Source organism: Galleria mellonella, unplaced genomic scaffold (genome assembly GCF_026898425.1).
Source record: "Galleria mellonella isolate WM207_F2 unplaced genomic scaffold, CSIRO_AGI_GalMel_v1 utg158, whole genome shotgun sequence".
Lineage (NCBI taxonomy): Eukaryota > Metazoa > Arthropoda > Insecta > Lepidoptera > Pyralidae > Galleria > Galleria mellonella.
Window position 1 is genome coordinate 737,928 of NW_026442003.1, and position 17,424 is coordinate 755,351.

Below are 17,424 nucleotides of genomic sequence, written 5' to 3' on the forward strand. Positions count from 1 at the left end.
CACCAGTGATAGATGACTGATGAGGATGAAAGTAGGTCAATTAGCCCATCCTGACGAATTAAACTGGAATTAGTCACGATGGTTTCCAGGGGGAATCACGTGGAGGTCGACCTGACAGGGTATATTGCTAGTAATAGGGCTATTTGGCCCCACTACTAACAATCCCTTTTCCCCCCTAGTATGGGGTCCATTGTATCTTGTGTTTGTAACATTGTGTTTTCGTCAAATAATAAATTTTTATTCTATTCTAATTTCTTAAGATATCCTTCGGTATAATTTATAGATATTATTTCAGCCGTTAACTGTCCACTGTTGGACATAAGCGGATTCCCCATAAGTGGTCTTTCGGATGTATTTTTTTTATACGAATTAGAATGGCAAACAAGCTGACGGCCCACCTGATGTAAAGTGGTAACCGTCGCCTATAGACACGAGCAGTACCATGGACATAACAGAGTATACTGTTTCCGCCCATGATACCCCTCATGCGTTGCCATTCCTGAGGACTCAGGTGTTATTCCTCTGTATCCAGTAAATTCACGCCATATCCCACCCTTCAAACCGAAACACAGCCATGCAAACACAACTACTTTACGGTCGAAACACGAATGGGGCAGAGGTACTTAAGCAATCGACTTTTGTACAAAGTCTCCCTACATACATACATACATATCTGTCACGCCTGTCTCCCTCTGTTTTGTTAATATGTAAAATTTTCCATCAGGCACACCTTCAGCTTGTTTATCATTTCAGGACTTAATAATAACTTTATTATTATTATCCTTCGCGGATGGTATGCGGCATCTGTACTAACAATTTGCGCACATACAATATTTTCTGTTGTTTAAATTAATTTTACTGTTATGCATAATTAAAAAAGATTATTTAATTTTTAACTAACTGTAAATTGATACATATATAATTTCTTTGCATTACTAACAGCACACAAATAACAATACAAACATAATACAGACGTACACAGTAAAAAGAGATAAAATAATAAAAAAAAGCAACAAAAAAAGCAAAATATACAAAACAACAATTTCCTCCCTTCATGCATGTGCCACAGTAACACAAAATGGCCACAAGTCTGTTTATTGATTTGCCTTTAAAAGAGCAAAACATTAATATTCTATTGTAGCCAAGCTGTATTTTTTTTTATACAACTTAGAATGGCAAACAAGCTGACGGCCCACCTGATGGAATAGACATGAGCAGTACCATAGATTTAACAGAATATACTGTTTCGCCCATTTCTCCATTTCTCCATTGGTATATGAGGGTACTAAGATGCTTATAAAGAGAAAAACCTGGGGCTTATTATGGATAGTACATTGTCGTGGAGCTCTCATATTAATGACATTAGTAGACGGATGTACTCTTCATATCACTCTCTCAAATGTCTTCAATACTTTCTCTCTTTCAATACCAAAATTATGCTTGCTCGATCGATTCTACTCCCTATTCTGGACTATGTCAACGTCTGTTTTTTAGATGTGATTACGATTAGATTATGCTAGATTGAATATTTAACTGCGATTATCAATTATGGCCTGAAACTCTCTGACATGTTAGATTTTCACATGCTCGGTGAAATGTTGATTGTTATGTAGTTTATTGTATTGTTAGTAGTCGCCACGCTTGGCAGGCGGATTGGCAACTGCAGTTAGGCTTTGGAAATATTTTAAAAGGGACGCTGCTGCCTAACCCTTGACTTCCCTTAGTCGCCTCCTATGACGTCCATGGGAAAGGAAGGGGTGGCTTATCTATGCTGGGATCACAATGGTAACAGTTGACGAATGTCTTAGACTACTCCAACACGGAGTAAGCCTATACTATCTATGCTAATAGAAGAACGCTGAAGATTTTGTTTGTTTGTACAAGTTAATCCCTAAAACTGGGGGAAAGGGATTGTTAGCAATGAAGTTTGACAGCCCCATTGCTAGCAATATGCTCTATTAGGTCGACCTCCACGTGGTTTTCCCTGGAAACCATGGGCTAACTGGCCTGCTTCATCCTCACCTATCATCCTTCACTGGTGCCCCGGCAGCGTATTCCTATAGCGCAGGCGGTAATAATGGAATAGTTTACCATTCCATTATCACCCATTAAAAAAAAATCCATAAAGCTACCAATTGAGTTTGAAAGTTTCTTTTTTCATTAACCGACTTCAAAAAGAAAGAGGTCCTCAATCTGGTGTTGTAATTTTTAATGTTTATTACTTCATAACTCCGTTACTTCGGGGGGAAAGTGATTGTTAGTAATGGAGACTAAGAATCCCATTGCTAGCAATATACCCAACCAGGCCGACCTCCTCGTGGTTCCCCCTGGAAACTATCATGATTAATTCCAGATGCATTCATCATGATGGGCTAACTGGCCTGTTTTCATTCTCATCGATCACCCTTCACTGGTGCTCCGCCAGCGTATCCCGTTAGCGCAGGGGGGTTACCATTCCATTTTTATCTAATAAAAAATAAAAACCGTTACTTCTAAACCGATTTGGATTTTTTTTTCTTAAATATATTTACAGGTTATTTCCATAGACATTTTTTTAAAATTAGTTCAATAGTTTAATTTTTAGACAAAAGGGTTTTGTCACAATTGGATATTTTTTTTTGTGGGGCAAAATCCTCAATTATTTGACAGCTTATTTCTTTAGGAAGGTCTATTCGTCATTGTGGTAAGACGACGAGCAAAGTCGCTGGATACAGGTGTGTATTATGTAAAAAGGCATTCAAGCGCATTACCTCGTGACAACAGTGTTCAAGTCAATCGTCACGATGCATATATTTTTCATTGGTTAAATAAAAACATCTGTACATATAAACGGAAAGTCAAACATGAAATTCCATATAAATATGGGGTAAAAAAAATTAATTCAGTTAGTGATCCTGAAAAATGTCATTGAAACTGATCGTGTTGGCTGCACTGGTGAGTTTACGTTGGAGACATTCATTGTGAACCGAATTCGAAAAAGGGCTTCATAATACATTTTATCGCATCCAAAAATATTGTAATAAGTACTTAAATTTTTTTTTTTTTGGTAATTTTGAATCGATTTTCATTATTGTTCTTGAGCCGACTTCGAAAAGGAGGTGTCCAATTTGTTTGTTTCTTTTTTATTTACATTTCTCACCTCATAACTCCGTTAGTTGTAAAATGATTTTTTAATTTGGAAAATTCCTTTTTTTTTATTTGAAAGGATATACTTACAAATTGGTTCCAAAGAAATTTTATTAAAATCTGTTTAGTAGTTTAGTTTTCAAAATAAAGTAACTGTTTTTGTCACAATTAAAGTTGTTTTTTTTTCGATATTAGTACTTAACCAACTTTGAAAAAAGGGAATCTTAAAATGACAGTCTGTCCGGTCTGTTTAGTTTTTGTAAATAACTGGTTTCGTCACAATTGAAGTTGGTTTTTTTCGATATTAGTACTTAACCAACTTTGAAAAGGGGTCTTTAATATGACAGTATTTTTAATTCATTTTAAAAAATGGAGGTTCTATTAAGTTGACTAATTTTTTTTTATTTTAATCTATTTTTATAATTATATTAGGGGGACCTATAGAGGTTTTGCTAACAGTTGCCACGCTTGGTACGTGGGTTAGGTTTCGATGATATTTTAAGAGGGACGCATTTGCCCATCCTTCGACTTTAAATTTTCGCATTCGTCTCTTACGATACCCATGGGAAAGAAAGGGGTGGCCTATTCTATGCCGGGACCACACGGCCTTTATTAATTAAATTAAATTATTTTATTTCAGTTTTCTAAAAGACTTTCAATGTAGTTCATTGTAGATTGTAGATCATGGTAGTACCAATGTACTTTTAGATAGGTGAGGATGAAGTCAGGTGATGACTGACAAATGGTTTCCAGGGTGAATAGCGTAGAAGTTTTTTTTTTGATGGGTGAAAATGGTATGGTAACCCGCCTGCGCTAACGGGATACGCTGGCGGAGCACCAGTGAAGGGTGATAGATGAGAACGAAAACAGGCCAGTTAGCCCATCATGATAAATTAATCAGGAATTAATCATGATAGTTTCCAGGAGGAACCACGTGGAGGTTGACCTAGCAATGGGGCTGTCAAACTCCATTGCCAACAATCTCTTCCCCCCTAAATAATTGGATTATGTTCAGGAAGGTGATGACATGTCCTTTTTGTACAGTTGGTTGTCGTTACCCCAACGCCCACTTCCCTGTTTGGCCCAGGGTTGGGTTTAGGGCTCGGCACTAGTCTAGGAAAACCATGGTGGTCCGGATGGTGCCGACACGACGGAAGTGTGAGGAAGGGTTCCCATTCCAGCTGGAAGATTGGCGGAGGTGGCTTCCTTAATGACGACTACAAATACCAAGTGGTGAGTTCTTTAACAACGCTGGTTGACCGCCAATTGTACTATTATGTATATATTTCAATCTGTATTTATGTTACTGTATTTCACTTGAATTGTTTTTTATGCAACTTAGAATGAAACAAGCTGACGGCACACCTGATGGAAAGTGGTAACCGTCGCCTATAGACATGAGCAATACCATGGATATAACAGAGTATACTGTTCCGCCCATGATACCCCCCATGCGTTGCCATTCCTAAACGCTAAGGTGTTATACCTCTGTACCCTGTAAATTCACTGCCATATCCCACCCTTCAAACCGAAACACAGCCATGCAAACACAACTGCTTCACGGTAGAAACACGAATGGGACAGAGGTGCACAAGCAAACGACTTTAAAATTGTGAAATAAATGCAAAGTTTTTTAGTGATAGTAGATTTATATATATCATATTTTATGAACAACGTTCTATTTCACCAACAGAGCACTTTTTAAATAATATATCAAAGACATTGAAAAATATGAAATTGTTTTTGAAAATTTACAAATAAATGTAATATTGCTACACACCTTAGAACAAGAATGGTGACGCACTGCAATTTTAGTGGAGCTTCCTCCCACGGACACTCAGGTTGTTTTTAATGGGTGAAAATGGAATGGTAACCCCGCCTGCGTTATCGGTATACGCTAGCGAGATACCAGTGAGAGACGATAGGTGACGATGAAGGCGGGTCAGTTGACCTACCGTGAAGAACCCGACAAGACTTTACCACGATAGTTTCCAGGGAGGACCGCGTGGAGGTCGACCTGGTAGGGTATATTGCTAGCAATAGTGCTGTTAGAACTCATTACTAACAGTCACTTTCCCCTTACACTCAGGTTATGGATTGATCTTTCTGCCGAGGCTTACCCTAGAGACTACAGCATGGGGTACTTCAAAAAGAGCGTATTAAGGTTTCTTATGAGTCGGCAATGCGTGCGTGACATGCCTGGTGTTACAGGTGTCCATAGGCTATGGTAACTCCATTTACCATCGGACTGGTCGTATGCTTGTTTGCCACCATTGTTGTATAAAGAAATCTTAATTATTTTTTTGGTTTCAGGGCGACAACGTACTTCATCCTTTCGGTAAGTGATAATTTAAATAATAATATTAAAATAATAAATGGTAACTATTTAATTAGCTTTTATATACATAACATAAAAAAATATTATGGTAGTTTTAATACCATGAAAAGAATAAAGTATACTGTAGATGGCGCTAAGCTACATCGAGCTGAATCACATTTTCTAACTCATACAATCGAATAATTTATTTCTATTTATTTATTTTCTGCATTTAATTAATTAAATATTTTTCCTGTATAAGTAATATACTTATTTATTTATTATTAATCCTATTTAATTATTTAATTTATTTATGCAGCAAGTATCCTAGGCACCCTACCGGCTGGCAGTGATCTCAAAGAAATTTTTTATCTTTAAATATATATATTTTTAAATTTTTTAATGTTATATTGGATTAAGTAATATTTTGTTATTATTTCTTCTCATTTATTAATAATTATAATATATAGTTATTAAATTGTTTTCAAATTTATTAAATTTAAATAAGTCATTAATTAACTTTAATTAATTAAATTAAATTAGTATATAATGCTATCTGTATAATGTAAATTTATATATATACTCGTATACAGAGTAAAATCAAAATTATATTATTTCTTTAAAAAAATATGGGTCAACAGATGACAAAATATTTTTAGCCGCTGATATGCGCGTCTGATAGTCAAATTAGTAGGTATCAATATTTTTGTTATTTTTGGACCCGTGTTATGTTGGGATACCTAGGGGAAAAGTCCGGTTTCACTAGTTAAATAGTTCTTTAAAAGGATGATAAATTAGTAGTGCTCAAAATTTTTTGTCATTTTTGGACTCACCTTCCTTTGGGGGAAATATCCAATTCCACTGGTAGAAAACTTCTTAAAAAGGATTTTTTTACTTTAATTTTTTTACTTTAATTTCACTCTATACACAGGATAATTCTGAAATTGTAATTAATGACAATTAATTAATGATTAATAAGGTTTTATTATTAATTTTCAGGTTTCTTGGCTAAGGGAGTAACCAATGTCGCCGGTGATGCGGCGGCCATTTTGACTGACATCGCCCATTTAAGTAAGTATTTTTACACTAGTCGAGGGCCATGGAATTGTCTGACATAAAGTGTATTTATTAAAAATATACAATTAAAACAAACAAAAAAACAGAAAAAAAATTGAATTTAATGAGTTATGAATTTTAATGCATACAATTTACCAAATAGCAGAAGTTAAAAAATCAAGACATCAAACAAACAATCAGATGTAATATTTACCTATTTCTATTTTTATTATTAGAAAATCAATCAACCAGAATAGTTCAATTTCCAAAAGCAACACCCGTTCACGAGTATGACGGATGAATAATTCAATTTCCACTTTACTTTTCAGAGTTCCCCGGCACCTTCGATGACACCATTGACGTCGTCATCAATGGTAAGTTTGAAATATGAAAGCTTAACCATTATTGGTCGTGTGGTCCCGGCATAGAATAGGACACGGCTTTCTTTCCCGTGGCTATCGTAAGAGCCGACTAAGGAAGGGCGCAGGCGGGGTCACTATTTCATTTTCAGTCATTAAAAAAAGAGCTCCCACTAGATGGAGTTAAGACCTCAAATGCATTGCAGGGAGTCAGTGGATGCAGGTGGCTCAGGACCGTTCTTTATGGCTGTCTATGGGAGAGGCCTATGTCTAACAGTGGATGGATTATGGCTGAAATGATGATGATGATGATGATGATGATGATGATGATGTATAGATATTATAACTACAATATATAGATATTTTGCTATATATTATCCAAATAAGTAGCGAATAAATCTACTCTTTAATATACACATGAGAAAGAACGAGACATCAATGTTCTGCGTTATTTTTTCTCATGCATGCGGTGACGTAAACGTATCTAATGCGAGTTTAACTTATCACTTACGTTAACCGTTTGTGTTTGTTACAATTATATTTTTTTTCTAGTGGCACGTGCGGCAAGGGGCATCATTAACGTTTTAATTCCAACCCGTGAGTATTATTATATTTTTTTTTTAAATAAAATATTTATAATGTTAGTAATTGTAAATGGCGGCAAACAAGCTGACGGCCCACCTGATGGAAAGTGGTAACCGTCGCCTATAGACATGAGCAGTACCATGAACATAACAGAGTATACTGTTACGCCCATGATACACCCCATGCGTTGTCATTCCTGAGGACTTAGGTGTTATTCCTCTGTACCGAAACACAGCCATGCAAAACAACTGCTTCACGGTAGAAACACGAATGAGACAGAGGTACCCAAGCAAACGACTTTTGTACAGTCTCCCTTTAGTAAACATATTGATATTATTAGAAAAAACCACTTTTTATAATTTGTAGAGAAAGTGTTTTTTCTATTGATATCAAATAAAAGACCTTGTATAAGGTATACAAGGTATTTTATTTCCTGTACCTTTTAGATTACCCGCTAATTATTTTTTCTCCAACTGGGTTGGTTAGAAGAGATCTCTTTCAGAGATATGTCCACCCTTGCTAACAAGTTGTTAAACTAATCGCTGTATATTTTTTCCACAAGTTCAATAAAAAAATATTTTAGTTCATCTTATTTCCTTAAAAACAATATTAAAATGGAAAAATCAAAAATAAAAAGGGTTATTATGAGCTATATGGGTTTGTTTTTGATTTATATGTTGAATCTATTTTCGAAAAGGTGCCTTTTCTAAGTTCGACCGTCTTATTTTCACGTGTCATCGACATCTTTGTAAATTGTTTTTTCTTATTAAATCAAGGATTCCAATCGTTTACTTAATTTAAATACTTATAATAATGACTACACAATACTAATTTTTATTTTTTTTTATTTCAGTTGGAACACTTTTTGGAAGTAGTAAGTATATATTTCCTTCTTTTTATCTGACCATTAGACCACTAACAACATAATAAAATATTATCTATGCATTTTTTAATAACAATAATTGAAGAATTAAATTAGAGAATTGGAGAAACAAGTTTTTTTTTGTTTTTTTTTTTTAATTTACGTTTAATTTGGGATTTTTGTTTTTTAACATGTCAATCCTATAAAATCTAAACAAGTTATCTACTAATTAATGAAATAAGTTAATTTTAATTATGTTGTAATAATATTAATATTTTTTCTTAGTTTTGTTTTTGATAAATAATAACTGGAATTTAATTTACTTTACATATTTATTACAAAATTAATTATTAATTTATCAAATTATTAATTTAATTAATGATCATTTATAAATAAATAATTATTAATTAAATCCAATAAATAATTATTTCGAGGATATATTTATTTATATTTTGTATTTTTTTTTACAGTCATCATCGCTATTGCCAAGATTGTCATCTGTGTTCTCGGATCCAGTTCTTCAGGATCAGTACTTGGTGGCCAAACAACAGGTAAATGTTTTATTTATAACTAAAATTAAAGTATTTAAATTGACAAGTTCTCTGCCTATACTGATGTGTATTTGCAAGGCTTTACAAAATATTTACAAAATGTTTATACAATTTTTATATATTGTATTTATTGTAAAGAGGAAAGAAAGAAAAAAATATTATTATTCAAGTAAACTTAGATTTAATTAATTTTGAATATTCATTTTTTCATTACCGCCCATTCGGAATGCAATTTCAGCCAAGGAGAACGGGCGAGAAAATCAGCTGTTGCTTTTTTTTTCAAAAAAAAAAGCGATTAAGTTAAATTAAAAACTAAACTATTAAATCGATTTTAATACAATTTCTATGTTATCTATTTATAAGTACATTCTGTTAGATAAAAGAAGAATGTTTAGAGATTCTATTACTGACTTTTTTAATTTTCTTATTTCATTGCTCGCAGCCTTAGGCTACGTTCCAGCGATATGCCGCAAGGATTATGGACACAAATGGGGCTGGTCTCACTACACCGGTGGCTATGCCAGCGCCGAAGACGTCCTCAAGTTCTACAACCTTGTAAAAGTTCGTTCCCAAATCGACGTCATCGTTGCAAAGTATACGAATGGAAAAGGCATCAGTTCTCTAGCAGGTGAGTTTTTTTTTATACAACTTAGAATGGCAAACAAGCTGATGGCCTACCTAATGGAAAGTGGTAACCGTCGCCTATAGCAGTACCATGTGCATGGTACATGAGCAGTACCATGCACATAACAGAGTATACTGTTTCGCCCATGATGCCCCCCATGCGTTGCCATTCCTGAGGACTCAGATATTATTCCTCTGTACCCTGTAAATTCACACCATATCCCACTCTTCAAACCGAAAGACAGCCATGCAAACACATTTGCTTCACGGTTAAAACACGAATGGGGTAGAGGTACCCAAGCAATCGACTTTTGTACAAAGTTTCCCTCTGGTGTATACGACTGTTTCTTAAAAACAGCGATTTCAATCATCTTAACACTAGATACAAATACAAACTTGCTGTTCCGAAGTATCGTTTAGAAAAAGTTAATAGGTCTTTTGTGGGAATGGGCATTAAATGTTACAATAAGATACCGAAGGATATTTTGGATCTACCTTTTAATAAGTTTAAAACTGTTATTTAAAAATAGTTATTGAACAAAACCTATTACGCACTAAACGATTGCTTGAATGACATATGTACATGGTGTCAGTCGATCATGCACGGGCATTTAACGACCATGTAACTTTAGATATTGTACATTTAAATAAATACACATAATGTTAACAGAGATTTAAAAGAGTAACTGTTGAGTTTCTTGCGAGCTCTTCTCAACAGATAACAACTTTCCGAACACCAACAGTAGATTTAAAAATGACGATTTAAAAGTGCTTGTAAACAAGTCGAATAGAATAAAGATGATTTAAATTTGAATTATGGATGTTATATCAAAAATGTTAATTTATTTCTGTTACAGGTGCTGATAGAATCGTTGTGGAGTTAGCAGACGAATTGGGAGCTTTGATTGATAGTAAGTACTTGATATTTTAATAAGTGTATCTTATACTATTTAATTTAAAATAAAATAGACAATAATTAAAAAATTAAAATAAATTTAATTATTAATTAAATTTAATAATTTATTTTACTTTAATTTTATAATAATTGTATATTAATTTGTACTTTATTTTTCAGGTAACAACGGTAAATGGAGTCGTGAGGATATTATTTCCATTTTCGTCAAGGGTGAGTGGTTTTTCTCTTTTATAATTTTAATGCTCTTTGTTACCCTGAGTTCTTTGTTACCCTTTGGCACCACAACGGTTCATCAGCGGCAAACAAGCTGACGGCCCACCTGATGGAAAGTGGTAACCGTCGCCTATAGACATGAGCAGTACCATGGACATACAGAGTATACTATTTCGCCCATGATACTCCCCATGCGTTGCCATTCCTGAGGATTCAGGTGTTATTCCTCTGTGCCCTGTAAATTTATGCCATATCCCACCCTTCTAATCGAAACACAGCTATGCAAACACAACTGCTTCACGGTAGAAACACGAATGGCACAGATGTACCTAAGCAAACGACTTTTGTACAAAGTCTCCCTCTGGCGATTGTAATCACCTGTAGTGTGTTGGAGTTTGATTGTCTGTAAACTGTAGGTAGTAAATTAATAAAATTAAAAAGAAAATAGCCTCCCAATATATTTGCCTCTTTCAATCCTGTTCAATGTAGTTTATATTTTTTCTTTCCTTTCCAGTTTCCACGGTCATTGGTGTGGTCGGTAACAGTTACTCTAGCGGACGTGAGTATTAAAATTTTATTATTATTTTATTTATAACTAGCGGCGCGTCTCGGCTTCGCACGGGTGGACATTTTTACAACATTTTAAAAAAAGGTTATTGTGACATAACGATAATAGTTGGACATATAGTGTCGCGAAGTTTTTTGTAGTTATTGATATTTTCTTCAATATTGTAAAACATACTTTTGTTCTATCACCAATAGTTTCCGCAGCGCACGCGACCAAAGATATTTTATAGCATTTGTTTACACCTTGTGTTACGGTACTAAAGTTTTAGTAAGGACTAATCATTTCTAGCAATAAATATAGCCTATGCTACTCAGGGTGAATGTAGCTTTCTAATGGTGAAAGAATTTTTGAAATCGGCAACGTAGTTTTTGAGTTTATTCATTACAAACATACATACACACAAAAATACAAATCTTTCCTCTTTATAATATTAGTATAGATGTAGATAACGTTATTGATCCCATACTAAAATATTATATTAATATAATAAAAGTTCAATACATAGAGTTCATCACCATCATAATTACCATCATCATCATCTTCATCATATCAGCCTTCCCTATAAACTGTCATAAGGAACAGGACCGTTCTTTATAACAGTTCACCATTGGGTACATTTTGCCAGTGGTTGCCACGCTTGACAGGCGGTTTGGCAACCGCAGTTTGATTTTTGGCTATGTTTCCAGTGATGGGAATTATGCTATATAGTAAACAATAGTAATATCAAAACTTTCCAAAAAAAAAATAGCAAAAATATGTATGTAATATACACTTGGGCATTAAAATGTTAGTATATTTAGTAAAATATTTTTATTAATTTATTTATTAAAATTTTATTACAACTAAAGTGTAAAAGTCAATTTTTAACCGACTTCAAACAAAAGAGGTTCTCAGTTCAGTCGGTTGTTTTTTTATGTTCATTACCTCATAACTTCGTCAATTATAAATCAATTTAGAAATTTCTTTTTTTATCAGAAAGGATATACTAATAGATTGTCCCATGTGAATCGGTTCGTTTTGTATCTTTAATTATATATCTGGTGAACTGTATACAGGAATAATAAATAAATAGTTTTTTAGTATTTTTTTTATGGTTTGATAATTACAATATTAATTATACGTCTGTTTTTTTTTCCAGTTGGTGCGGATCTCGTCGATTGTAAGTTGTATTTTACATTATTTATTTATTTAGTAATTCTTTCTTAACGTTTATAATTACACCTCTCCATCCAAAGGTTGCCTGCAAGAGATCGCTCTTAGCGATAAGGTCGCCCATTGTTTTCTCACTGTGATCATTTCTTGTAATTGTTTGTATCTATAATAAGTTTACTATTACAATCTTATAGAGGAAACAATAAAGAGTTTCTAAATCTATCTCTCTACCTCTTTACAATAGTTTTTTTTTTTTTTTTAATATTCAATAGTTAATTTTAATCTCTCGCGGTGTTTACACATATTTTAAATACACAATCGGGACTTAACGTGACGTAAGCATCTTTACAAGTAAATAGTACCTACATATCTGCTTTTTTATTGCCGACGTTTCTACGTGGATTGCACCACGTCATGGTCACGACAGGACACATCGCTAAAGCAATCTCTTCCAATCAACCTTTGGGTAGAGGAGAAAGACAAAAGACGGTAGTTGTTTGGCGCAAGAAGTGTAATTAATAAAAAAAAGAAAAACGCTGACGTTAATAATAATTATTAATTAATTATTAATATTATAAAATAAAACATAAGCGGCGTAATATATATTTATAATCAATTATATTTAAATGGTAATTATTTATAATGTATTTTCTTTTTCAGCCATAATCGCTTACGCTGAAAGCAGTTTCAAGGCGCAAGGATATTCTGGTGAGTTTTATAATATATTGTTATTACATTATATTATAATATATGTAATGGAAATAGATAAAATAAAAAAAAAAATATAAATTTGTAAATAAATGTATACATTATAATATTTTATTAATACAATTTTATGATTTTTTTTATACCACTGAGGTGGCAAATAAGCATACGGCTCACCTGATTGGAAACAGTTACCGTAGCCTATAAACAGCTGCAATACTAGAAGCATGGCGCGCGCGTTGCCAACCCTGAAAGAACCTCTTTACCCCTATTTTGAAGAATCCCATGCTGTAGTCTCTTGGAAAAAATTTGACAGGGAGCTTACTCCATAACTTGAGCTTTCGTTGGAGGAAATATCAACTTGTATAATGTTATAAGATACATATCTTGGTCATAACATCATCATATCAGTCTTTGGGAGGGTTTGCCAGTAGTTGCTACGCTTGGCAGACGAATTGGCAACCGCAGTTAGTCTTTGGTGATGTTTTAAAACGGACGCTGCTACCCCTTCCCTGACTATTAAGTTCCCTTAGTCGCCTCTTACGACACCCACGAGAAAGGATTCATGCTGTTTATTTCGGTTACTTTCCATCAGGTGGTCTATCAGCTTATTATCGTTACATTCTGCAAAAAAAAAAAACTATAATTTATCATATAGTCAAGTAAATTTTGATACCCGAAGTCAATATTTACAGTTGCATATATATTATAAAAATCAATATTAATATCTAAATAATTATTATGATAATAACTGACAATGAAATTGTCTTGCCTTTTTCCAGACCTGGTTTCTTTGGGAGTGGAGATTAAGAAGAGAATTTCTGCATGCGGACGTTATAACTTCAATGGTGCCCTAAAATGGGACTCTGAGTCAAACAACAGCAGTGATTCCAGTGAAGAGTCTGACAACAATTCCAGCAGCTCAAACAACTCGAGCAACAACTCTAACAATAGCTCCAACAACAGTTCAAACAATTCAAGCAGTTCGAACAATAATTCTAACAACAGTTCAAACAACAATTCCAACAGTAATTCAAACGATTCCAGCTCCAACAATTCGAGCAACAACTCTAACGATAACTCTAACAGTAGTTCAAACAATTCAAGCAGTTCAAACAACTCAGGCAGTTCAAATAACAATTCCAGCTCTAACAACCATTCCAATAGTAGTTCAAACAATTCCAGCTCTAACAACAATTCCAACAGTAGTTCAAACAATTCCAGCTCTAACAACAATTCCAACAGTAGTTCAAACAATTCCAGTTCTAACAATAATTCTAACAGTAGTTCAAACAATTCAAGTGGCTCTAATAATAATTCAAACAGTAGTTCTAATAATTCAAGCTCAAGCAACAACTCTAGCAATAATTCCAACAGTGGTTCGAATAACTCGAGCAGTTCCAGCTCCAACAATCATTCCAACAGCGGTTCGAATAACTCAAGCAGTTCCAGCTCCAACAATAATTCCAACAGCGGTTCGAATAACTCAAGCAGTTCAAGCTCCAACAATAATTCCAACAGCGGTTCGAATAATTCAAGTAGTTCAAGCTCTAACAATAATTCCAATAGTAGTTCGAATAACTCAAGCAATTCAAGCTCAAACAACAACTCTAGCAATAATTCTAACTCTAGCAGTAACTCCAACAGCGGTTCTGACAGTTCAAACAACTCAAGCGGTAGCTCTAATAACAGTTCCAACGGTAATTCAAATAACTCGAGCAGTTCCAACTCAAGTAACTCTGGCAGTAATTCAAGTACCTCAGGAAACTCAAGCTCAAACAGCAATTCCAATAATCATTCGGGCAGCAACTCAAATAGTAGTTCCAATAACTCAAGCGGTTCCAACTCTAACAATAGCTCTAGCAGCAATTTAAATAACTCAAACAACTCAAGCAGCAGCTCTAATAATAATTCAAGCAGCAATTCAAATAACTCGAGCAGCTCTAATAATAGTTCTAGCAGCAATGCAAATAACTCGAGCAGTTCCAACAACAGTTCTAGTAGCAACGCAAATAACTCGAGCAGTTCCAACAACAGTTCTAGTAGCAACGCAAATAACTCGAGCAGTTCCAACAACAGTTCTAGTAGCAACGCAAATAACTCGAGCAGTTCCAACAGCAATGCAAATAACTCGAGCAGTTCCAACAACAGTTCTAGTAGCAACGCAAATAACTCGAGCAGTTCCAACAGCAATGCAAATAACTCGAGCAGTTCCAACAACAGTTCCAGCAGCAATTCAAACAACTCGAATAGTTCCAACTCCAGTAGCGCTAATAACAATTCCAGCAGCAATTCAAGTGACTCAAGCAATTCAAGCAACAATTCTAGCAGCAACTCAAGCAACTCTAGCTCAAGCAATAGCGCTAACAATTCCAGTAGTAATTCTAGCAATTCTAGCTCAAGCAACAACGCTAACAATTCCAGCAGCAATTCTAGTTCAAGCAACAGCGCTAACAATTCCAGCAGCAATTCTAGCTCAAGCAACAGCGCTAACAATTCTAGCAGCAACTCAAGTAACTCAAATAATTCTAGTAGCAGCTCCAATAATAGTTCCAGTTCTAACAACAGTTCCAGCTCTAACAATAGTTCCAGTTCTAACAATAGTTCCAGCTCTAATAACAGTTCTAGTTCTAACAGCAGTTCTAATAATAGTAGCAGCTCTAAGAATAGTTCTAGCAGTAATTCAAGTAGCTCGAACCATGCAAGCTCCAAGGGCGAATCAAGCGAAAGTTCTAGTCACAGTTTCAAGTCGGGAGGATGTTAGTTATGCTAACTTATTGATTACAGCTCGTCGAGTAAAGAATCATGAAACGGCTTTTATTAAACGATAAATGTACTTTATAAATAATTAATTATTCAAAATTAAACTCTTGTAAATTAAAGATTGTTTATGTAAACCTCTTTTACAAATTGTTGTTAATAAATATTCGTTGCAGTTTATCTTCAGTATTTTCTTTTCTTACCTGTATTTTTCTCATAATTTTAGAAATTGAATAGAAATAATCATTTCAGATGTTGCATCATGGTATATAATAATATAGAGACCAAATAAATTAGATAAATAGATGTTTTATTCCTAACAATAATAATAACAATTATCGTTATGTCGGTGAACGATCTTATCCCAACCAGTCTGGAACAACATCTCAGACGGTTGGGATTCCGAGACGGCTCACTCCCGGGAAAGATGCGGAAAGCGGTGCTCTTAGATTCCGCCCGCATTGTACTCCGATTTCACTCCCTAGGGCCCTGAACTACGGCCGACTGTGCTTCTGCCGGCAGTTAGTTTACCATTTCCTTTCCTTAAGATGAGAATTTTCGGAAAATTTAAAACAATAATAACAGGTAAAAATAAATAACAGTAAAAAAAAAAAAAACAATTCACTTTGCTGGTTGCTGGAGCCACCTCAGCTGTTGCTATATATGCACACCTAGATGTACCTACACAGCGAGATGTACCTATATAGCGTTGATTTTCAAGCGGCCCCTTAACTCATTTAATTTAGCATTCATGCAAGTTGCCAATACCCATTTTCCGAATGGGAGCCTCAATACGCTGATCAAAAAGTAAAAATATAAATAAACAAAAAACTATAACCAAAATTATAAAAAGAAACAAATTCTGAATACAAAATTATTGTTTGTCTGTTTGGTATTTGTAAGGTATTGGAATCATATGTACTTTATATTATTCTCAATTTCGTGTATAATATAGTATATGTCATATATGTGTAAGTATATTTGTTATATATATATATTTATTCGTTTATATATGTAATTTTAGTATGTATGTATATCAATAATTAGTAGTACCGCATTCGAGTATTCTGACACTTCCCTATGGTTGACTGGGAGAGAATGCTTTTAGCATTAAGTCCGCCATGTACACATATTTGTACTAATGAATAAATAAATAAATAAATAAAATATGTAGATAGATATGAGTTAAATGCGTTCATAAATAAAGTTTGAGTTCGAAATGTGGTACATTTACCAATTATCTGTCAGTTTTTAAAACCAGTTGAAGAATTTTGAATATTTCTGATTGGATATTGACTTACCAAAGATGTCGGAATAGAGTAGATAGAATGCATAATTCACATAGTGTGTTTGCTCGTTGTATTTATGACATTGCCAATGCATTAGAGAGGGATAGACATACAATAAAAACGCATCTACCTTTTGACTAGTTCGTAGAAGTCAAATTCGTCAATTGGTTTTTTGACCGTATAACCCTACCAAATTGGGGGGGGGGGGGGGGGTTAAATTGTCAGTAATGTAGACTACCAGTCCCATTATTACCAATATACCCTATCAGGTCGACCTCCACGTGGTCTTCCCTTCTCACCTATTATCTCTCACTGGTGCCCCGCCAGCGTATAGCGTTAGC

General features: G+C 34.3%; 1 protein-coding gene across 1 annotated transcript; it reads left to right on the forward strand.

Moving 5' to 3' along the window:
- The first annotated feature begins 2,863 nt into the window (after positions 1 to 2,863).
- Positions 2,864 to 15,974, forward strand: LOC113509977 (dentin sialophosphoprotein). The gene is made up of 15 exons (XM_052892426.1): positions 2,864 to 2,934; positions 4,171 to 4,359; positions 5,440 to 5,464; positions 6,443 to 6,514; positions 6,829 to 6,873; positions 7,411 to 7,455; positions 8,297 to 8,317; positions 8,776 to 8,856; positions 9,299 to 9,484; positions 10,338 to 10,391; positions 10,556 to 10,606; positions 11,124 to 11,168; positions 12,316 to 12,336; positions 12,990 to 13,037; positions 13,817 to 15,974. Exons 1-15 carry the CDS (start codon positions 2,902 to 2,904, stop codon positions 15,796 to 15,798), a joined length of 2,898 nt encoding a protein of 965 aa, XP_052748386.1. The 5' UTR covers positions 2,864 to 2,901; the 3' UTR covers positions 15,799 to 15,974.
- Positions 15,975 to 17,424: the final 1,450 nt, after the last annotated feature.